Source organism: Anabrus simplex, chromosome 6 (genome assembly GCF_040414725.1).
Source record: "Anabrus simplex isolate iqAnaSimp1 chromosome 6, ASM4041472v1, whole genome shotgun sequence".
In the NCBI taxonomy this organism is placed as follows: Eukaryota; Metazoa; Arthropoda; class Insecta; order Orthoptera; family Tettigoniidae; genus Anabrus; species Anabrus simplex.
The window spans coordinates 79,849,433-79,874,090 of NC_090270.1; the positions used below are offsets into that span (position 1 = coordinate 79,849,433).

Below are 24,658 nucleotides of genomic sequence, written 5' to 3' on the forward strand. Positions count from 1 at the left end.
GGATTCACTCAAACAAGGAAACTCTTCCCTATAAGCACTTCTAACACTGTATCATATTTCTTTTTTGACATTTTGGCCAAAACAAATATTAAGACACAACACGAGCACTTCTGCAGGTCCTGCCCCGGGTAGACGACTATGGCGTGCTACTTCTGAGGTTAGGTTACTCGCTTGCAAAGAGAATAACTGTATTATATACCAAAGAGGAGCACATGACTGCCCCGTACTGCCATCTGGTATCATTATTACAACTACTATCGACCAGCTATACTTGGCCATATATCGATAGGACGAAGAATTCTGTGGGAGTTTAAAATACAAAAATTACTGATACTGCTCTGAAAATCAGGAGATTGGTCCCGGCGATCGGGAGAAACGATGAAAAATCGGGAGTCTCCCGCTTAAATCTGGAGACTTGGCACCTCTATTTAGGTATAAAAGTTCTAAAATACATTCTCGTATAGTGGAACCTCCATACTTTTTGTGGTGGCAAAAACTGAAACAAATGGGTTCAAATATGTAATTAAATACAGCATTTAAAACTCCATTCACGTAATAATCTCACTTCTGTTAATCAACATTTAAAAAACTAAATATTGTAATACAGTACTAACATTCTTAATAAACAAATGTAACAAGTTGAAACATAGTAGCTGAAAGAATATTCAGACTACTTTCTAGTCTACCTTCAAAAGTACAAATGTTCATACAGAATATTTTAAAATATAATACCTCTGTTCTGATTCAGATTTGTAAAACTTTGCTGTGAATTAAATAGACTTCTGAGTCTATTAGATATCAAATTCTGAAAGCAACAAAAATTACTACCTCAAGGTGGCCACTCAATTCTGATTCATCACCACACCACATTGAATCAGGGTCCCCAACTGGAGTGTAGTACAGAGTTTCAGTCGTCAAAAAAGAGTCCTTCTTGGCAGGAGCAGCTAAAACAGAAATTACATGAAAGTTAACACTATTCCCAACCAAGAGCACAAAAAGTGCAGAGGGATGATTGCCTAGTTGCAGGCCACTACCTGTTAAAAACAATCACCACCACTTCGTGTGTGGTGATCTCAAGGTAAAATGAATGTTTTCCCTTCTAGAAATTTACCAAGATCGTTGTTAAAAATCTCATCATGAAGAGAGTATATCTACATTCCTATATGGTCCATGACCTAATAGAACAGAGACTACAGAGCCAAATGGCAAACCCTTCCATTACGCATGAAAATTTGATTATGATGTAGTAATTTGTAAATTAATATGATTACAACAATGACAAGATAATTATGTATATCACAATTCTGCATTTTTATCACTGTGTTTCAGGGGAAAGATGATTATAACTAGTTACCAGCCCATCTCTGACAGAGAACCAATATTCCAATTGTCTTTTTTGTTTTGTTTTTACAATTGGCTTTACATCACACTGACACAGGTAAGTCATATGAAAACGTGGGAAAGGGCTAGGAGTGACAAGGAAGCGGCCGTGACCTTAATTAAGATACAGCCCCACTATTTGCCTGGTGCAAAAATGTGAAATAGTCTTTCTATTCCTTGAATTAAAATGATGACTTCATATAGACTTATATAGGCAGAGTGCGTTTTCGAAACCTCGTTGCCAACTCTAATATTTACATTCACCACGGGTTTAACCTATCTCGCTCAGCATGTATGGTATTCGGTGTGCTTCCTGATCTTTCGCATTTTTCTTCAGTATTTAGTGTTTTTCATATTAGTCTTTGTCTCTCCAGTATAGCGTAGTTTACAGCTTAGCATAGCATAAGTTAGTAAAATACAGGTTTAGTAGTTCAGAGTATATAAATAGCTGTAGTTTTATTTACACCCGTGCATTGGCTAGTGTACTTAGTTTGTGCGTGTTTAGAATGTCTCATTGTAGTTCGGGAAAGACAAGTGGCAAGAAAGTGACCGAGATATGTGGAATGTTCCCTTTGTAGACCATAACCTCCTTTCTGTCATTAGTGGTGGTTGATGTTTTGATCTGATTCTCTTTTATTCTTAATAATGTATTCTGTTTTTAGTGTCGGATGTTGTTAGTATGTGCAGTTTTTGTGAATTTGCTTCCAAACCTGATTCATTAGCTTATCTGAGTACGGTATTAAATTTTATGAGGGCTGTTTACCGTGGTTGTGTTGCATCAGCTGTTCTCGAGGCAGTAGCTCGCTGGCAACAGAGGTAAGGCGATGCTCATTTGTTTTGTGAAACGCCAATGTAGCAGTAAAGCCGTGCGGAGTATAGTTTACTTTTATAGTAAATTATAATAAAACTGACATTTTAGAAAGTAGACATTAGAATGAACACAGCTATTAGCTGAACCATTCAATATGGCGTCTTTTGCATAATTCAATACACATACTTATATAGATGCATATCACTACCAAACACATAAAGATAAAAACTCCTATATCAATAGTGATGGGGGTACTAGTAGAGGCCTGTATGCCACTTTGAGGCCTATCCTGGAGGCACATGTGCCCCTTTGCTTGCCATACAAATATGGTCTGTCCAGATCATTAGCTGGGGGTTAATATGCCGACAAGCAGTGACAAAATTTCTAACCTGGGTGTCAATGCGCGGGATTTATGTTAACTGGTGGTAGCACTATCCAAGCAAGTGACGTCGTTACTAAGGACAAGAGAGCTTCATTCTCCATGCTTAGTGGAACAACTCTGGCATAGTACTTGTTGGGATGGGGTTCCAGATCTTCCCTTGGTCAAAACCATCATCCACCAAAAACAACTGTACATGACAAGAGGTTACGTAGCAACCTTAGTACGCATTACTGTCAGGGATGATATTATTGATGAGGACTATTTAGATTACCACTGACAACCAAATTACGGACACTAATTGGTCAGTTCTGGTACACTGGATTGTATGTAGCGAAAATCATCCTCACCACTGCACTTCCACTAAGCCACTTCAGTCCCACTATGCTAAATGGAGCAGATAGTCACTGATGTGTAAAATTTGCAGGGATGTACATAGGCAAGGTAGGCTTCTTAGAACTGTCAATTCACTGGCTTCAATTTGTAATGCTGTCCCTTAAAAATAAAAAACGGATTCTTCCCAACAAAAGGCTAGTTCACAGCTGTATAATGGACAATGGAATTTTTTTGTCTGTGATTTCAAAGTCTTTGAATGGTTTTACTGAAGGTTTTTGTGTTGTGCTGTCTTAGGCCTACTACATCTCTTTTCAGGTAAAATTTCCGTGCCCAATTTGTGACTTACAGGTTATATATGCAACATGGTTGTGGCTCCGATGAGCTCACAAGCTTGCCAAGGTCGACATTATATACAGCTACTAAATAACATGAAAGATGTGTTAGACCTAGAAAATACTGACATGGAGAAGACCATTGGTCTGCATAGGATAAGCTAGGGATGGGACAAATAGCTAATTTCCAGTATCATGTTCCTGTGTATCATTACGCTGTACTATTAGGTTTGAGTATTAGGATATAAAATAACATCATACAAGTTGCAGGTCAACTTTTGGGAGGAACATTCACTATACCTGCTGTCTCTTGCAGCCCCTTACTAAGTACTTATACATCTTCAGCTCGCTTTCTTCCCTCCCACTGTCTCTTTTGCCAGCTCATCACTCACATTCTTGAATATTCCTAGAAAATGTTTGCAATGGCCCATATACATTCCGAGAATACTTCAAAACCTTCATTTATAAAAAGCTCCGTAACTGGTAGGTAGCTCTGTGTATTTTGAGATATCCAAGTATCTGTAGTTAAACACACACTCGGTCCGACGCTATAAAATATGGTGATGAACGACTGTCATATACACTTCAGATGCTGTGGGAATGAGATGAAGAAACAGTACCATCAGGCAAGACGTAAACAGAGCTTAATCCGGTACTCTTTCCTTTTTTTTCCCCTTTCTTTTTCACATCGCACCGACACAGACTGATATGATGACGATGGGATAGGATAGGACATGTGTAGCCAACTCAATCTGGAAATTCAGTATAAAAGTCTCCAAAATCTTTGTCTTCCGCAATAGGAAGAAGGTTGGAAATATGCGGTAAACTGTGTAAGTGGCTTGTCCAGCATCTTTTTTCTCTATATCACCCCTTTTCTTTTGTACGGGTAAAATTATGTTTGCAGCAGGTCGCAGTCGATGACGAAGTTTCAGCAAGGATAGATGCAAGTGATGGAAATTGCGATGGCTTTTCAGGACCTGATAATTGAGTACCATGTATATTAATGAGAACTACATGAACCGGTTGATTTTTAAAACTATTATTTATTATTATTTGGTACCTTCTGACAATGCGTTTCTAAGAAACCGTTTCCCCGTAACTGAGTTTTTGTCCACATAAAACGTATTGAGTCTTTTGCTCATTGTCCACAACATGGCGTGAAACAAGAGATTCAAATTGGGAAGACCATGCGTAACAGTTTCAAGGAATTACGCTTCTGTACGTATTAACACCACTAAGCCTGATACAAAGCATTTTAAATAACTAAAGAATATTTGTAACCGGCCAGCAAGTAACAGGATAGGAGTATCAGTACTGCTTCTAAACTGTTACAAAATTATCGCTCGCGCCTGCGCAGGAGGCGCGCTTAAAGTGAGCTGCTATGCTTCTTAATGTCCGTTAGCCAATCAAAACTCCTTACCTTTCCCTTGGTTTCACTCAGGCAGTTACTTTTGTATTAAGGTCTCCAGTGGAACATAAGGGTACGTGAACAAATCATATCCACGAAATTTCACTGTAATTTTTGTCCCAAATGGGAGATAATAATTGCTTTTACTCAAAGTGTAAAATCTGCGGTAAATTAAGAAATAGTACGAAATATTTTACTACTTGTGGAGACTAATATGGATACATACTTTACTTCCTTACAACTATTTTTTTCTGCTACATCACAGTGCTTCCGTACGTGTTTTGTTTATCTAACACTTTAGTGTGTGATGTCTTTGCTCACTGAAGTTGTTTGAATTAACTAGGTGTCATTTTCATCAGGTTGCTCATTCATTGTAATTCCAAGGGCTGTCTATCATTAGGGCGAGTTGTGGACTTGTGCCCTAACTCATTCATTAAGTGATATATTTATTGCTATTTTCCTTTCAACAACAACAACAAAAAATTATTGGTCCAGGGATCATGCTATTTTGCTGTTTGAACTGCCTGTGCTAGTCATATGGACAAAGATAATGAGAATTCACAGACATTGCACTCCCATTCGTTGGTGCTAGTCCTGGACCTCAAGAAAGAAACAAAAGACGTCACGATCAGCGGAATGCAACATAAGGAAGCCCTGTCTACAGCTCGTAAGTACGTAGAGATATTTTTCTAGTAAAAACAGTATTTCTTAATTTAACGTAGATTTTACACTTTGAGTAAAAGCAATTATTATCTTTCGTTTGGCACAAAAATTACAGTGAAATTTTGTGGATATGGTTCGTTCACATAATCAAACATAATATTTTTTGGAACAGCTTACTCTGATAAAAATGATACATTATCATGTTATGATGTGTAAGTCCCATCTTTAGTGGCTAGTGAGAAGATCATTGGACTAGATTAGTTAGGTCCAGCTAATGACAAGACCATTGGGCTGGGGGCAAGCATAGAGAGACTGAGGGCATAAGCCTCCAGATTAACAGCCAACAGGCCTCTAGCAACCCTGGAGTCCTGCTAAAATGCAACAAAAAAGGTTATAAGCTCATTCCATTGCAATTTGAAACTGCAGTTTTCTTGTTTTGAAAAAAGGCGGCAGCCTTGCGGGAACACATAATGCTAGCTCTATCGGGAAGATAGCTGACCCAATCCAGCTACTAACAACATAGAAAATGTTTGTAAATAAACCATTCTGAAATAATATTTATAACTATTTTCTATTGCCACTGGTGCTTTCACGGCCCGCACTTATAGACATGATACTGTATAGGCTTTTGAGCTTATGCCGTGTCAAGAAAATAAGGTGAAATTCTTTATGTCATCAGAAGAAAATCTCGACTGACCATGAGAAAGGCTTCTTCAAGAACGAGCTTTTGAAATTTAGACATTATAATAGAAGTGGAAATGGTACGTTCATTCGTCACCAGATGGCTCCAGACGTGGCACAGCACTAGCGTTCAAAGCAGAAGCTGACCGAACCATCAGAATCAGTCTAAGAGGGTCACATAACATGTGTACGTAACATGACATTGACACAAGCATGGAATGAAACATCTGACGATGAGGAACGTACGAATTTGGAAAACATCGAGACGAAATAACAATAGCGAAAGGACAAGTGGCTATCAATTAAGTAATACCTGGTTGCCAGCCATTAAGGATTTACATAGGTAGTTCCCTTACCTGTCCCTTCACTATTGTTATTTCGTCTCGGTGTTTTCCATACGTTCCTCATCACCAGATGTTTCATTCCAGGCTTGTGTCAATGTCATATGTTAGGTACACGTCATGTGACCCTCTTATGATTCTGATGGTTCGGTCAGCTTCCGCTTCGCAAGCTAGCGCTGTGCCACGTCCGGGGAGCCATCTGGTGACGAATGAACGTACCATTTCCACTTCAACGTCTAAATTTCAAAAGCTCATTGTTTAAGAAGCCTTTCTCGTGGACAGACGAGATTTTCTTCTGATGACGCAGAGCACAGTTCTCTGCGAAACAAAGAATTTCACCCCCTTGACATGGCATAAGCCCAAAAGCCTATACAGGAACTATTTTCTATGTTTACATTTACACAATGCACATTTTAATTCTTCTATACAAGTTAAAATACTTCTATGGATGGGTTGGTGGGTCCCTAGCAAGCATTAAGGAAGGATCTCTACTCTCTGCTACATCAGGAATCATAACATTATTTCCCCAGAATTCCAACATCCAAACCAGGTATCGAAATACCACCTTTTCATTATTTATCAGTGCATTTTAAGCATTTATTTACTTCTTGTCTATTTTTTTCTTAAGAATGAAAGCTTCTTAATATTGAGGCACATGTTGGGCCAGAGAAGAGAGCAACTTTCTCTTTAAAACCCATATAGCCTACTTGAGGTCCTGTACGTACAGAGGCAGTTCAGCCCTGCTCTAGATTCAAAACTCTCTGCTGATCAGCGATGATTCATTGGATGAATGGGGACAGCATGTGATGTTAGGAATCTGATATCAACAATCACTCTTAATGTCTACCTAAATAATCGGGTAAAACTTCCGTACCCCGTGTGCGAAAGTGAGGTTAAAGATCCCACATGGCGCGGCTCAAGCGACGTCACGTAACACTTGGCAGGATTGGCAACTTATGCATTCGTAGTGACAAGACCATTGGGCTGGATTAGTTAAGTCCAGGGAGTGACAAGACCTTTGGGCTGGATGTTAGTTCTGTGGAGTGACAAGACAACTGGGCAAAAATTCAGAACTACTTACATTTTGCAGCGCAAGCATCTAGGCGCGATTGCACTGTCATTTGTTTCTCTCTCGCTCGCATCTCAGGAAGGGCTTGATTGTGCCGTGGACAGAGCTGCCAACTGTTCATATAAAGAACTAGTCCTAGTGCAGCGTTGCTACTTTTGAATCTACGAATCTTGTGACAAAGCCATTGGATTGGTTAGGCCATTGGTCTCGATCAAGCAAAGGGGAGCGGCCCTAGGCCTCTAGTATCCCGCGTGACACCTCCATTGGTCTGGATTGGTTAGGGTAGGTTAGTGACAAAGCCATTGGTCTAGATTGGTTAGACCATTGGTCTTGATTAAGCAAAGGGGGTCCGGGGCCGACCAGGTTAGAAGCCGCGAAGTGGCCCCAGGCCTCTAGTATCTCGCGTGACACCTCCATTGGTCATTGGTTAGGGTAGGTTAGTGACAAAGCCATTGGTCTGGATCAAGCAAAGTGGGTCTGGGGGCGTAAGTCCCCAGGTTAGAAGCCGCGAAGCGGCTCTAGGCCTCTAGTATCCCGCGTGACACCTCCATTGGTCTGGGCAGCTCAGAATTTCTTGTGCACGGGTTGGTAACGGAATTAATTTTACTTCACTGCTGGGAGTGACGTCATATCCCATTGTGTCTCACCCAATGGAAATGTTGGTACGTAGTTAGGCGATGGACTAAGGCGCGTGATTAATTCTATAAGGTTATAAAAGCAAAAATTTTTCTGGGGGATGGCAGGTGGGTTCTTAACTGTCGCGGTGAACACATCTGTCCTCTACAAGGTATTCCACTTAAGATTTCCAACACATTACATCCGTATCATGCTATAAAAGTAATGTAAGTCTTACTGAATTTCTACCAACCATTTGTATGAAGATACCCGAAGTAAAGTCAAAACACCTGTAGGAATGACTGAAACCTTTGATATAAAATCTGGGTTAAGACAGGGTGGTGTTTTGTCTCGTCTTCTTTTCATCACTGTGATGAACGAGATTCAGAGAAAAGTTCACGAAACCATTGGAGGTAAGAAAATGAAAGTTATCTTGTTCGCAGATGATATATGCTTGTGGAGAGACTAAAGAAGACCTTCAAGGACAAATAAACTCCTGGACAGAAGCTGCTAAAGAATATGGACTCATCTTCAGCCAAGAGAAAAGTGAAGTTATGGTCATGAAGAGGTACGGACAACCAATGAGACACATTGAAATGGAGGGGAAACAGCGGTAGCGCCCTACCCTAGGCACTCCAGTATATAACACACAACTTTGCGAAGAAATATATATGAATTGTACCTTAAAATCCTTTCGGAAGAGAGATGTGTTCATTGGAAATGCCAGGGACCCACCCAGCCCACCCAAAACAGTATCTTTACTTTTATAACACAAGGAAAGTTCTCACGCGCCATCGACCATTAGCCGGCCAGCTACAAGCACGGCCATTGGTCGACGTGACGTCATTCCCATAATTCGTAACTCTCTGATTCAGTTACCAACCCGCACAGAATAAAAACACAGCAAGAAAAATATGTAATTTAGTAGCTGTAACCTATCATTCTAAATCCAGGCCAAGCTCTGTCATGAGAACACTGGTTCAGGGAGCCCACACTCCCTTCGAGAGGCTCTTAACTATGGCCGCGGCGCATACTGCCCGCACGGAGAGAAAACAATGTAATTTAGTAGCTGTACCCTATCATTTTAAATCCAGGCCAAGCTCTGTCATGAGAACAGTGGCTCCCTTCGAGAGGCTCTGAAGTATGGCCGCGGCGCATACTGCTCGCATGGCAAGAAAAAAATGAGTAGCTGTAACCAATCATTTTAAATCCAGGCCAAGCTCTATCAACACTCCCTTCGAGAGGCTCTTAACTATGGCCGCGGCGCATACTGCCCGCACGGCAAGAAAAAAGTAATTTAGTGGTTGTAACCTAACATATGGTGGATTTGGATATTTCCTTAACAGTTGGCAACAGTTCGCTTGCAGATCGTAAAGGACGCTGCTATCGGCAATCCTGTGAACTAAAAATAAAAGAGCATCACCAGCCGCCGAGCTGTCTTGTACAGCAAGCGGAGTGAGTGGAATGCCTAGACTACTGTCGGATTTTTTATTATGGACACTCGAGTTTAGGCTTTAATTACAAACGAACCAATAGGCCTATGGAAATTCGAGTCATACCAATATTTTCCTTGTTTAATTCTACATTACCGTATATAAGACGCATTGTTTTCGACGTTCATTAAATATTTTTTATTTGTGGTTGTAATAAATATTGCCCGGGTTTTTGGCTTCTTCTCTAGCAAGCGCTCAATTAGGAATATATACAAGGAAAACGACTTGTCTGATTCTAATGAAATTTTTATATGTTATAACCACATGTATTTGTAGTGTAATACTCAAGTTACAATTTTTTTCAACCACCCTGAAAAAAGTTCTTATCATTTTTCTAAAGCAACTCTTTCTCAGCCCAGGATAAACGTACAGCAACAAACGTGGGCTTGTTTTGAAGCAGTCATGATTATCGGAAACTACAACAACTGTAACCGTACAGTGTGGTACCAAATTTATGAAGAGTAATATTGAAAGGAGGTTTTGTGTACGCCGGACCGTGCGATTAACAGCAGCCCGGGTGGTGAAATCGGGCGCAGTGTTGCCGCGTTCAGTAGTATTCACGCGCGCAACGAACACAGCTTTTCGTTTACTTTCATTCGTTTACTTCCAACCTTTAATTTTATTTCCTTTTATAAATTCCACTTCCCATCACCTTTGCTCATAAGGGTTTTGGACCTTCAACGGCAGGTTTAAAAATGGTTAACTTCCTAATTTAGAAATATCACACTGTACAATTTTTACAAGAGTTATTTGTATTATTATTTACATATATTTACGGTATTTAATTCTATCAATTTTCTTCGTCTGAAAAATCACCGTATTCTGAAGAATCGGTGCTGCTGTCATTCATGTTGAATATGACATGACTCGAAACAAGGGACATTTGCAGAGAGTCCATCTTTTTCCCAGTAGTGGTCTTCAAATTTCTTCGCGCGTTTAATACATTGTTTCCAGAGTTCAGGGGTCACGGTACGTAAGGCTTCTCAGCATAAAGCGTAAATTGCTTCCATACCTCTACCATTTTCTAATGTGTTAGCCATATTTGTTTTTGCTATTTTCCCTTTTACGTAAGCCCAAATGAGCTCGATTGGATTAAACTCGCAATGAGCCACTGGTAACCAAATAATCTGTACATCTGGTCGAAGTCGTTTAGTCAGTTGTTCCAGCTTCTTTACCGGCGTTTGAAACTAAGGCCTGGCAAGGACAATCAGTTCTGATTTAGTTAATTTGTTATAATCGTCAACTCCAGGTGGTAGTGAAATATTCTTTGACGTTATCCAATATATAACTTCACGTTTCAGCCATGACATGTTCGGGTTTTTAGATGAAGGTTCGGCCATCATATGATATGGAGCCTGATCTATAACGACAGCCGAACTTTGAGGCAATAGACTCAGGACTTTCACGAACCATTCTTCATAATGAGTCATCTCATTCTGGTAATCACCACTACTTTTCTTGCCATTAAAACAAAGTTCTGCACCGTCAAGAAATCGTTCTTCACTTCCGATGTGTAAAATTATGACCTGGATGACGTATTTCCATCATTCTCCTTTGAAGCAGCTCTTACTCTCTTCACTGACGACAGCGATAATCCAAGACAATCTGCCACCTTCTGGTACACAGGGAACCTCTTGTCCCCTACTTTTCCCCCCTCACACTGAAAGAAAAAATAGCACTCAAAATCATTGCAAACCGGGCTAGCTGGCCATACGGTTACGAACGCGTAGCTGTGAGCTCGCATCCGGGAGATAGTGGGTTCGAACCTCACTGAGAGCAGTCCTGAAGATGGTTTTCCGTGGTTTCCCATTTTCACACCAGGCAAATGTTGGGGCTGTACCTTAATTAAGGCCACGGCCACTTCCTTCCCATTCCTCGGCCTTTCCTCTCCCATCGTCGCCATAAGACCTATTTTTGTTGGGGCAACGTAAAGAAAAAAAAAAAAAAAAAAATTGCAAGTTCACCCTCTGATAACGGCGGTCTCAGAGGCATCTTGAAGTGACGTGGCCAACATGCAGAACATAGGAAAACTGAAAATAGCTTCCAGACAAACCAAGGTTACAGGCATTCTGTTTCACAACTGCCCGGGGCGGGTGTACTGTGTTCGTTGCGCGCGTGATTACTACTGAACGCAGCAACGCTGCGCCCAATTTCACCACGTGGCCTGCTGTTAATCGCACGGTCCGGCGTGCACAAAACCTCCTTTCAATATTATTCTTCATAAATTCGGCACCACACTGTACGGTTACAGTTGTTGTAGTTTCTGATAACCATGACCGAGCGCTTCAAAATAAGCCCACGTTTGCTGCTGTACGTTTATCCTTGGCTGAGAAAGAGTTGCTTTAGAAAAATGATAAGAACTTTTTTCAGGGTGGTTGAAAAACATTGTAACTTGAGTATTACTCTACAAATACATGTGGTTATAACATATAAAAATTTCATTAGAATCTGACGTCGTTTTCCTTGTATATATTCCTAAGTGAGCGCTTGCTAGAGAAGAAGCCAAAAACCCGGGCAATATTTATTACAACCACAAATAAAAAATATTTAATGAACGTCGAAAACAATGCGTCTTATATACGGTAATGTAGAATTAAACAAGGAAAATATTGGTATATCTCGAATTTCCATAGGCCTATTGGTTCGTTTGTAATTAAAGTCTAAACTCGAGTGTCCATAATAAAAAATCCGACAGTAGGGCTATGCCCCACCATGGGTCTAGATAGGTTAGTGAAAAAACCATGGATGTGGATAGGTTAGTGACAAAAACATTTGTCTGGATATGGTTCTCTTACTTTTAGCGAATATGGCAGCCCTGTACTTGTACACGATACGAACTCTGTTGGAGACAATACGAAGCTTTCCCGGCTAATAGGAACACTTGCAAACATTGGCCAGCCAATAGGAAAACAGCACATGTTCGCATTCAGGTGATTTACACTCTCGGTTTTAATTCTGCTATATAAGTAAAAATACTTTTTGGGACGGGATGGTGGGTTTCTAGCAAGCATAAAGGAAGGATCTCTCCTTTCTGCTACTTAAGGTATCGTTGCACATCATTTTTATACGATGTTTATCATCCCTAAGTCTGCACACCGGGTACGGAAGCGGCACTTGGTTAGAGGCTAAGACATCCATTAATCGCTTTACACTGTAAAATTAAGATAAGATACTTCCGTATAAATACTGTACACTGATCAAATGCAAGCTATCAACAAACCAGCACCTTCTTCACCAGATAACTAAAGACTTAAATAGCTGTCGAAAAAAAAAAAAAAAAAAAAAAAAAAAAAAAAAGAAATATAACCTTTAGTCCTGACTCTCTTCTGAACTCTCCTATGCTCTGACAAGTCCTTCCCAATAGAGTTTCTTCCATCATGTGAAATATCACCACTGTTCACAGATGAAGTCCACGATGAAAGCCGCTTTCTTCTTCCAACACGACTACTACTCGCACTTCCACTTTCTGGATCTCTTCTTCGACGTTTACTGATTTCCCATGCTGTTGGGGTAGCAGTTTGACATTCCAACACAGTATCATTATTAGATACTACCGTTACGTTATTCTGTGAACTACTATCGAACGAATCTAATGGTATTGTAATGGCATCCGATTCTGTGTCTATTAAAGGGGGTATTGCATTTAACACAACAGGTCCCGATGAGAACTGTGGAGATATTGTTGGTGGATTTACACAGTCACTTAATGATGGCATAAATACTTCTGGTGCTTCACGATGTTTCTGGAGTGTCACTCTTCGATCCATGCGCTCAAGTCTCTGCCGTAGCTGTGGAAAGATAAATAACAATCAAACTTGCGTATAAATAGTGTAACTAATATTTAACTTATGAATATGCCTTAGGAGTACATTTACATTATAATTCTAGAACAAACAATGACAGGTAAAGAAAAAACCCAGACAAATCCTTTAGCAAAAATTCGACTATCTTATCTGACTATCTTATTTTCTTTAGAAGGTCAGTTACAGTAGCAGTATTCATACCTGTCCACCTATGCCGAAGCTTATGAAAATAGTGAATGTAAGTTCTACAAACATGCTTTAATGAAGTCGAAACATTTATAACGCACATGCTTTTATATTTCGCGGTAACTATTTTCTGACATGCATTTGACTTTGAAAGAAAATATTCTGCCATCTGGCGAGAAAAAACTATAACTTCCAAACTGTCTCACAGATGCGAACTGTATGTATTTACTAACATAAAATCCGTCTATATATATGGCATTCCAATCCAACTACTTGTCACATACCGTTTCATTTTCCTGGCGCAAAGCAGATATTTGCTTATCCTTTGTTACAATTTGTTCCGATTGTTGCTGAATGAGATCCAAATGTAGTAGAAGTAACTCTTTTAAATGCTTTATTTCTGCACTTTCTTTTTGTACTGTCGCACCATCAGTTAAACTTGCATACATATGGTCAAATTCGCACGAATAAGTCATGATTCCTGCTTTGGTATCAGGTGAATTAAATGGATCTACTGGCACTGGTTTGGCACAAGAAATATGATCATGGATTGCAGCTACCATGTTGACGGAAGCGTCTGTCGCAAAATCACCAACTCCACTTGTATTTTCACCATTCAAAACTGGAGAGGCGTTTGACATCTTCGAACGGAAACAGCCCAAATGTCCAAACGCTTCTTTTCAACACAATATTGTAAATACTACAACAAAGTGGACTTAACAAGCTCATCGATCACTCCAAAACATACAACCTCAAGCTAAATCTTAAAATTGTTATTTTAATATACCGCTAGGTTGCAGCACTGTCGTGAAGAATTTAGAACCGTTAGTCCATCTTTTGAGGTAATTGTGAACTACTTGCAAGAACTTTTGGAGAATGCGATCTAGGCGTGAATGTACGAAGCTTGTAGGCAATGTAATTCGGGGTTGCGGAGGAGGAATCCCGCGATCGCATTTGTCAAAAACTCACCGTGAAGCTGTAAATCATTAAATAAGAAAAGTATTAATATTCTGTTATAGAACATATTTTTGTACATACATTTATGGATCTTGTTTACATTTTTCATCACATCAAACTAAAGGAGATAGTGTGACATTTTAAGAAACTTTGAAACGCATGACGTCAGGATTCACTAAAATCACAAAGTGCAGATAACGAAAGGTAGTTTTAAGGCAGAGTGGTTAAATTACGTAATCCAGCGCCCATGCTCTGGATTGAGATATATTTACATAATTTTGGAAAATATACTTCTGTATGACACAAGGGGAACCTAATTGCATTGGGGTTACAGCATGACATAACCATATGCTCAGGTTAGAAAGTAACCCCTTTTCAGACATCAGTATTCGTATCTTGTGAATTATAACTTTCTGTCGTTGTATCAGAAATGTATGAATGTTTTAGAAGAAATTCTAAGCATAATGGCTAATTGGAATTCCTATTACGGACCTGGAGACAGTCAAAACTATGGTTTCATACCACCTGCATTCAGTTCAGAGTGTGGGGACTTGTATCAGAATGGAGCTGGAAATTGGACTTATTTTCCTGTTAGTGGTAATATGGCTTCATCCAATGTCTCTCAGCAATTAGGATCAGTTTTTCCTAATACACCTGCATCATTTTATGGCAGTGTAATTTCTCAACAAGGAAATTTGCCTCTATCAGATATACCTGTAACATTTGAAGATCCACCACCATACTTCATGCAGTCTCAAGAAGATAATTTAGCTCTAGCTGCTGCTGCTGCAGCAGCAGCATCAACATCATCACTGACTGCTACTGCTGGTGAATTTGTGCCACGTTCCAGAGTTCATTGCCCTGCTGTAAATGGAGTTGTACATCAGGAACAAAATAAGGGAACTAGTAGTGATGTCCGTACAAATTTTTATAGTCGTACCAGAGGGGGACCAAACTTCAGGAGGTCAGGTAATGATTCACGAAATTATCAACCAAATCGTAATTTTTTTTCGGGTTCCACTCGAGATTATGGTAATAATAGAAGAGGTGGGAAAAGTTTTTCACAGTATGGTACAAATAGTAGGTCATTCAGTATGGAAGATTCAAAATCACAAGATCGACAGAGGCTTTTGGCGGAAGCTGCTGCATTTTTAAACCCTGTGAATCAGGAATCTAAAAATTCAACACCCTGTGATAATAGTGAAGGAAATGTAAGTTCAGAGGTACTCCCTGCAGAGGGAAATATTGTTAGCAATACAAAAGGGAGGGATAGTCAGTTTCATCAAAGAATGGAGAATAGTCATGGTTCTAATAGAAGTGATATTACGAATAGAGTGTTCACTAACAGTAGGTATAACCAAGGAAACTTTGATTCTACATCGGGCAGTAGACACTATGATTCTTCTTCTGGAAACAGGAATTACACACAACAAGACTATAGTAAAAATACCAAATGGCGTGGATACAATTCACAAGGAAATAATTACAAAAGTGAATCATACACTTCCTCTGAGACTTTTGGTGGTGCACAGACATCTACGAAAGGATATATGGGGAGACCTGGGTCATTTAAGTTCACAGAAAGTGGAAGTAATCGGTCTTCACCTCATAAGGACACATGTCAGCCAGAAACTTATGCAGGAAATACAGGTAGGTATACCAATATATGGTGCCAAGATAATTAACTTGCTTATCGTGATTTTTTCCTTTGTCCGTGTTACGTAAAAATGCCATTAAAAGCCTCTACGTAGCAGAAGATGGTGTATTATATATTTAATAGTAGTTATATTTTGAACTTAGTAGCTATTCATGTAGAACTTACAAGGCCAGTTTTTTTTTAAATTTATGCAGGGTGTATCTAAACATTTGTAACTATGAAAACAAGAAAAACTGTCCCTATGAACATGTCCTACAATATGTTGGTATTACATATATTGAGATTTGCTCAAAAGAGCGTATAGCCTAAGAGTAGTTGTTGTTTGGATCATCATTCTATAGACTGGTTTGATGCAGCTCTCCATGCCACCGTATCCTATGCTAACCCTTCCATTTCTTTGTAACTACTCCAAAGGCAAATTTATTTTGCTATAGGCTGCTTATGCAGAGATGTAGTTGTCCTTCAACAATGTGATATATATCATTTTCCTTATAGTTTGTCACATAATTCATAGATGAATTTATCATTAGGACAATGAACATTTTTTTGTTCTGGGAATTTTGTGGCGAAAACCATAAGTGGCGCATCTCATAACAACATGTCTTTGGCCTTAATTCATTTTATCCTCCTCATCTTTCCTTTGCATACAAGTTCTATATAAGAGGTTTACTGCAGCTAATACCCATTAATCAAACATCAGTTATAGTGAAAATGAAAGGTTGTTCACTACATAAGTCCTTAAGAGACCCCTGTCTCCTGTTACACCACTCAGCGTGATATCGTTCACGTTTCTGCCCACATAGTTCACAGATTCACTCTAAGGCTGGCTCGTAGAAGGCTTTGGTTTTACACACTCAAAAGTGGAATCCGTGTACTGAGAAATGAGTTATCCTATGTCGAAGATCATAGTCGGGCACTTTCCAATCTGAAGATGTTGCGTAGAGCTCGGACCATATTTCTTTCTTCTTGGCTTGTGGCTCTGTTAACAGGTCTTATAGGCGGCTATGGATGGTAGGTGCATCTGTAGTTATATGTCTACTATATAAAAGGATTCCCTGGCTAATTCATAAGTTAGTCTGGACGGGGCGTTTCGTGACAAACACAAATCATCTTCTGAAAAGTTGCCTTTGTTTTCTCAATTTCTTTTAAGTTATTTTTTGTGAGATAGGCCCGAACAATTTGTATCCCATAGGTTGCGATGGGGCTTATTTTACTAAAGAAGATCTTCATAGACATGTCAATAGATAGTCTTCGTAGAAGTTTGATATCATTCATCACAATTACAGCTGCTGTCGACATCTTTATTACATATTTCTTGAAGGAGGTTCCAGAAGTCTGCAAGGTTACCCCAAGATAGTTTAAATCATTTATGATTTTTAGGGAGACTTATTCAGAGGATAGTTGATCTGTGGCGGCAACTCTGCCACCTCTTTTGAATATCATGTGAACCGTTTTGTCCATGTTTAACTGGAATTTGTTTCTTTTTGTCCAGATCTCAGAATTTCTGTAAGTCTTATAAATTGGAAGAGCCAAGGGTCATGTCATCTGCATAGGTATGGAGAGAGATTTGCCCTTTAAATCCCTTCATTATTTCCACGATGTCTTCAGTAATTGGTTTGAATAAGAGCGGACTAATCGAGTCACCCTGCAGAACACCCCTTGTCTGGATGATAGGTCGTGAGGATTGAATATTGTCTCTTACATTGACTGTATTATCCAAGATGTTTGCCAGTGTGTTTGTTCAATAATTTCCTTCCAACAGTTGCTCAAGTTTATCAGTAGGAATCTGACAATTCAGCAGGTCGAAAGCCTTCATGTAGTGTATAAAACTGACATGGTATTTGCCTCCTTTATGTCTCAGAGCTTCTCAGACGTCTTCCAGTAAGTTCTGTATCGCGTGTAAGTTGATCTGCCTTTCCTGAACCCATATTTTTGTTCGGGTATGTTTTGGTAGTTAGCAAGGTGAGTCTATCCGTTGGGATTTTGGAAAAAACTTTGAAGATTGCATTTTCTAAAGCAATACCTCTGTATGAATCTGGAGAGTCTGGGTTTCCTTTACCTTTATATAGTATCCTCAGTAAGGAGGTTTTCCAGCTAGAAGGTATTTCGCTCATTTCTAGACACTTGCTGAAGAGTGCAGCCCATATTTTTTCCAACAATGGAAAGGTGCTTTTCAGATGTTCTTTATAGGTATTGTCTGGGCCAGTGGCTTTCTGGTTTTTCAGTCTCAGTATTGTTCTCACCTCATCCTCCGTAATGGTAGGGAAACTGCAGCTTTCTCTTGTGCTTGTTGTTTTCAGTGCAGTTCCGTCGTCGAGAATGTGCTGGAAGTGGTTTACCCATGTATCCATGGCAATAGATTGACAGAATTTTGGGGATCTTGGCTTCATTGCGACAACATTTTTTTTTATTGGTGGCTTCTACAATTTTTCTTCCTTTCTCTTCCAGCCAGACAGCCTTTTATCTCTCTCTCTCTCTCTCTCTCTTTCTCTCTCTCTCTCTCTCTCTCTTCCTAAGACATTATAATCTTGAAGGTGTTTTTGAGCCCTAGATGATCTTGCTCTATGGAGAAGTGTAAGAACCTGTTTCCTTTTCTTGTAGCAGACAGTGTCGAACCATTGTTGCGATCCTTGTCTATTCATGCGTTCTTGATGATTTGCTCAAGCATTAATGAAACTGCTTCATTCTTCCCTTGTTGGATCCCTTCTATTACTTCATTGGAGGATAAAGTGAACTCTTCGAGATTGCTGATATTTAAACTTATTTTTACCAATAGGGTAGTCTTTCTTCCGTTTCACTTGTAGGTGGGATGCGTGTTTCTATATTCACATTTAATGGTAGGTACTTCTTTAAGGACGTCATGTGTGAGTAGTTGAGTATACTGTAGACCAGTAGATGGTAGCGGTAATCTGAATTAAAAGTCGGTAGCATCCTAAGACAGGGCTTCCGTGTAGAATAGTGGTGGTGGTGGTGGTTATTATTGTTTTAAGAGGAAGTATCAGTATAGAATGTTTCCTTGGCTAGTTTATAGACTTGCTTTTCCTACTCTCAATACATATTTCAGGGAATATGCTTTCATTTTTTCTATCCTCTCAAGATCACTTGTTAATTTTTCCCAAATGAGTTCTAGACCATATGTTACTATAGGTGATGCCAGCGACGAAACATGAGTCGGACCTACTTCAGGACAGGCAAAACAAGAGAGCGGACATCTGGCCCGAATTCTACGCAACAGATGTGGTGCTAGATCGGAACTGGACGGGACCAAACAAGAACTTACGAAGCGCCATAACTAGGCTCGCAGTGCACGGTTTCCACCGCAAGCTATGCACAAGAAACAGTATTCACGAACCCTCACCAGAGTGTGTATGCAGCCTCTGTGGGAAGGCCTGTAAGCGCTACCACTTCAGCGAGTGTCACAAGTGCACTAAATCACTAATGGAATGTAGCAAAGAACTATGAACACTAACTCTCTGCACGTTTGTGTGCGCTTTTCTTATTAATAATACTGTAAATTCAATTTGTGCCATTGCTGTGCCTAAAGATAGCTGTAGTAAGTTTCATACGATATACTACTGTATATTGCCCTGGTAGCTGCTGTAGTTTTCTCCTGTATATGGCAGTTGAATGAAGACCCATGTCCCAAGTTCTTGTAAGGCTTCGTGTTATTGTTCCTTATTCTTCGACCCCATGACCATGTCATCTGCTTACATAGTGTACTTACTAATGAATTTTTGAATGTATTCATGATGTCGAATGTAACTATGTTAAATAGTACTGGACTTATGGGGTCACCTTGTAACACTCCGTGTGTTTAATTGTATCTGATATTGTGACACCATCATCGATTTCAGTTATGATATACATTAGAGTATTTTCTAATATCTTAAAAAGGGAATGTGTTTCGCCGTTGTAGTTCTTGGTTTTCTTAATTAATATTTCACTGTTTATTGTGTTAAAGATCGTCGTACAGTTGATAAAGACTGCATAATGTTTTTCTGTCGGTTTCCTTAGAGTCTCCTCGGTTTCACTCAACAGATAAGCCACAGCTTGTATCATGCTCCATCTTCTCCTAAATCCAAACTGGCATTCAGGTATCATAGGTTTCGTTCATGTTTCAAAAATGTGTATCTGAAGTTTCGTGAATACTTCAAGTATATTATTCTAGAGAGCAACTCTTGGATGTGAGTTTGGGTTGTCTATATATCCTTTCTCTGTTCTCTGGATGTTCTCCAAAGTGTAGTGAACATTTTATAAATTCTGTATATATTCGATTCAGACCAGCTGCTTTCTTATTTTCTGATTTTTGAATTTGGTGTTGAACATGACTTGAAGTTACATGAGTTGGTACTGTATTCTTGTTTGAGTTTGGCAGTGTCTTCAGCACATGTGTTGAAGGCGATTTCTTTATTTTCTCTGTTTATATCAGCTCTGAAGTAATCTTCCTTTTCCTCCATTGAGATTTCTGTGACTTTTGTCATTGTTTTCTTCTTGAGAACTATTTAAGGATTGCATTTCACTTCTGCTAACTCTGTGGCTTCAGGTTCTATATAAGGTCCCTTTTTTAATTTCAGTAGTTGCTTGTTTTCTTTCTTGAACTTCGCATATAGCTGCAGGGATCTTTTAGATTGAGTAGTCCTTGCCTGATGAAGAGTTACCAGAATTTCTGTTTGATATAACATTCTTGATCAAACTATTTCTGAGGGTTACCTCAACTGGTATGGAAGCTTGCTGCAGAATATTTCCTATTTTCGTAAGTGCCTCATTCACAAATTCTTCATTTAGGAATAGCTTTGCTTCAGTGCTCTGTGCTGCGTTTATAAGTTGAGTACTCTTGATCTTCTGTTATCTTTGTATGTCTTTTTTGATCTTGTGATTGTTTTAATATTGGGAACGTCTTTTGGGTACAGTTGCTTCACTGCCGCAATGTACTGTGTGGTGTTACATTTGGTATGGAAGCTACTGTACCTCTCCAAATGCATTATGAAACAAACGTGTCTCTGTATGTACAAAGATGGCACTTGTGTTCATTCCATTCAGCATGACTTGTACAGAAAGGATGACACAATTCCGCAAGGGCAGCAAGTAGTGTACAGTGCAACAGGGCAAGTGGCAGGTCTCATGTGAAACGTGAGTTATTCACACTACAAACAAGGTAACTTGCTGTTCATATATGTTCGTGCAGTTGGCAGTGGATGTGAAGCAGAGTACATCTTGTAACAGCTCAATTTTCTTCCAGTGAACACTTATCGGCTTCTGCTGACGTATAGAAATTAAACAATACCGAATAACAGCTTAACTAGAATATACACATCGACTGATTCGGGTAGGGTTGTGCATTTCAGTATCCAACAACCTAAGAATAAATAGTTCATTCATCTTTCTTATCTTTAAATTCCAAGCGTCATTGTAGTCGGCCTTGGTTTGTATCGTCTGTAACCATTAAGGTACTATTGTCAGACAGATCAATAGTGCTGTAACTGAAAGTAAAGAGTAAGTTAATAGGAAAGGTTACAATAATATTGGGTAAACATCAATTACTTGTCTAGGCATCTATAAAATTACTGGAAACAGAGAGCATGACGACCACTATCAGTGCGACATCTGTAGCACGAAGTTGGAGGTAATGAGAACACAGTGCAATGCGAAGCTTGCGACAAATGGCAACACGTGGATTGCTGCGGCATATCTAAAGGTGAATGGGATATTATCAAACGAAAACACTGCAAACTAATATGGTTGTGCACAGAATGCAAGCCAGCTGTCTTGAGAAAAAACGCAATGAAGACAAACTAGAAAAGATAACTGCAAGGTTGGAGGACATGCTAATTAACATGGAAAAAAACATGGAAAATAAATTGGAGGAAATTAAAACTATGATACCAACGGAGGGAAAAAACCATGGAAAATATATTGGAGGAAATCAAAACCATGATACCAACGGAGATAAAAAGGCATATGGAAAATCAAAGGACATCATCTAGACAAGTGACAATCAAACAGAAAGCTCCTTAGCCCCCTGCCTCAGAGCAAGGAAGAGGAATAACACACAACCAGGAACGTCCCACAATGATAACCAGAGAGCTAACACCATTGAAGGAGGCGATGCATGGCAAAGAAGAAATTCCAAATGACAACCAGAAACTAGCAATTAAGGAATCAAGAGGTTTTATCACGAACAAAGAAGGAAGGGAAGTAATCCAAGAACGAGAATCCGGAGACTACCGAATAGAAAATGAGAGTAAGTGGAATATATACGAGAGGAAAAGGAGAGACAAAAGAGGAGAGAGGAAAACTGGGAGTGATCTTGGCAATATTCATGATGCAACCACCCAACGAAGCAGACCAATAATAGGTACGAGAGAAGGCGATACCAAGATAAGGGCAGCAGAGTCAAACGCATGGTTATATGTAGGAAGACTATAACCAAATACAACCAAGGAAGACATATGCGAATATCTCAAGGAAAACGGTATAGACGGCAAGGTGTTCTGTGATACAGTTGGCGAGAGGCCAACCAGCACAGCATTTAAGATTGGAATTCCGTACAAAGACCTAGAACGAGTGCATGATAGTTCATTCTGGCCCGCCCGTGTAGTGTGCCGACATTTTCGGAAACCTTGGCTTGGAAATTTCGTAGTATACAGCAATGACAGGGTTAGAGCCATGACTTGGATTTTATGATCGAGAGGTGCACTAAATCTAATGTCAAGTAACATACTATAGGAATTTGTCATATGTGTACTAACAGAAACATTCATCGGGGAGGACTCAGTAATAAATGTATCAGGTTCAGTGGCGGTGCATGACTTTCGTCACTGGGGGTTCAACAGAAAGAAAATTCGCCCCACCCCCCCCACCTCACTATCTCCCCTCACCCCTGTCACCTGTGCCATGACGAATTTCAGAGAATGGGCATAACGGTGCACATAATGTGCATGCCTAAAATCTTCCCTCATGAGAACTTGCACCCTGAATGGTGACCACTCATTACATTTTCCCCATCGTAACCTTGTGAAATCAACTTATCTCTATTATCCACAACTTCGCTCAAAGAAAATTTTAAACACTCTGCTATTGTCTTAGCATTATGACTAGAGGGTAGAGGAAACCCCAGAATCTTTCAACTGGGTTACCGTTGGGAAGAATGATAACAAATTGTGCTGTAGTTGATATATCGGTGGTCTCATCTGCGATTACCGAGATGAAGTGCGCTGTGGTGATTTTTTTTTCTCATGACAGATTTCATACATGCACGAAAGCAAATCATTCTGAATGTCTTTCGAGGTGTCTTTGAAAACAGTAGCTTTGGACAGATGGTCTCTTAATGCAACGTCAATTTCAGAACTAAAATTGACGAGGCCTCGAAATATGCCAGGATTCGATGATGCACTTGTTTCGTCATGCCCACGCAATGCCATCTCAAACGTGCCACAAAACTTTACACAGCACATAACGAATTTTCCGTACTTGGTCGTTGTCTCTTTCCAAAGACTGCCTGTAAGCACAGTCAAATTACTGACGGTTATCGTGTCTTCCCAGGAGATCGAAACTGGGCAAGCATATGAGATTTAGAACTTCTGTGTTTCTTTATTATTTTTTTGGACAAATATCCTATATCTACCACTCCGACTTTGGTCTAAGTCCCTTCCCTTTCATCACCCATGAATCATAAAAAAGGAAAACAAATCAACATGTTAGTAATTTCGCAATCACAGATCCACTCGATTCTTTTATACGGTATAAATCCATTCTGAATTTATGCACGATTTCATTACTTTTAGGATGCCTCGTTATATCAAGATCAGGCATTGGGCGTCCGGCATCCTTAATCTTGATCTTAAGTTTACGCTCAAGAGAGAGAGAAGTTTGTCTTCTGAAGTATCGTATAACTGTTCAAACTCATTATGTAGCTCCGTACCTTTCCCTGGACCAAAATTATGGACGCAACTACAGTGCACAAAAATACACACACGGAGAAAATATTGTAACTTCTTTATGTCCTAAAAATTAAGTTTCTGAACGACACAACAGTGCAGAAAAACACTCACACGCTTGCACAGCGTACAATAATATTACGAATTATGATAACTATTGCAGACTGTTATAAACACTAGCATCACACTTGAAAAACAGAGTAAACTTTAGGAATGTATGTTCGCAATGTTGGTAACTTAATTTTAAGAACTCCTGTGGCTAGGCAGTTGGCGTTTTCTTTGGTATTACATTCCCGCTGCTCTTTTCCTCGGTGATTTTTAAGTTAATTTTCTCTAAAAAAAAAAGTAATTATTCCAAAGAAGGCAAATGAACAGATGTTTAATAAATATTGATGTATTTGGGAAAAGATATCAATTGGAATTTGGCAGTTTAATGTGACTGCTGGCAGAATGATGCTCTTCAACACTAGCGCTAATTATGTGCACTATTTTCTGCTATGTAGTTGAATTCCTGTAAAGGCAACAGATGGCAGGCACATACTTACCCCAACACAAGGTCAGTCTAGACAGACCTTGCCCCAACACCCCCGGCAACACGACTAGAGAGAGT

General features: G+C 39.5%; 2 protein-coding genes across 3 annotated transcripts in view; one reads left to right on the forward strand and one right to left on the reverse strand.

The window, feature by feature from the left end:
• The window catches only part of LOC136875494 (male-specific lethal 1 homolog), a 153,549-nt gene extending 139,305 nt beyond the window's left edge, over window positions 1-14,244 (reverse strand). Inside the window, exons 1-3 of the mRNA XM_067149039.2 lie at window positions 13,782-14,244; window positions 12,816-13,296; window positions 829-944 (exon numbers count right to left, since the gene is read on the reverse strand). Of these exons, the coding sequence (XP_067005140.2) occupies window positions 829-944; window positions 12,816-13,296; window positions 13,782-14,138 (954 nt within the window). The 5' untranslated portion in view covers window positions 14,139-14,244. The remainder of the gene's footprint in view (window positions 1-828; window positions 945-12,815; window positions 13,297-13,781) is intronic.
• Window positions 14,245-14,417: 173 nt separating this feature from the next.
• The window catches only part of LOC136876130 (protein shuttle craft), a 180,885-nt gene continuing 170,644 nt past the window's right edge, over window positions 14,418-24,658 (forward strand). Inside the window, exon 1 of one of the 2 annotated variants that reach the window (XM_067149824.2) lies at window positions 14,418-16,104. In XM_067149824.2, the coding sequence (XP_067005925.2) occupies window positions 14,889-16,104 (1,216 nt within the window). In that variant the 5' untranslated portion in view covers window positions 14,418-14,888. The remainder of the gene's footprint in view (window positions 16,105-24,658) is intronic. The other variant, XM_067149825.2, reaches the window with a different exon arrangement.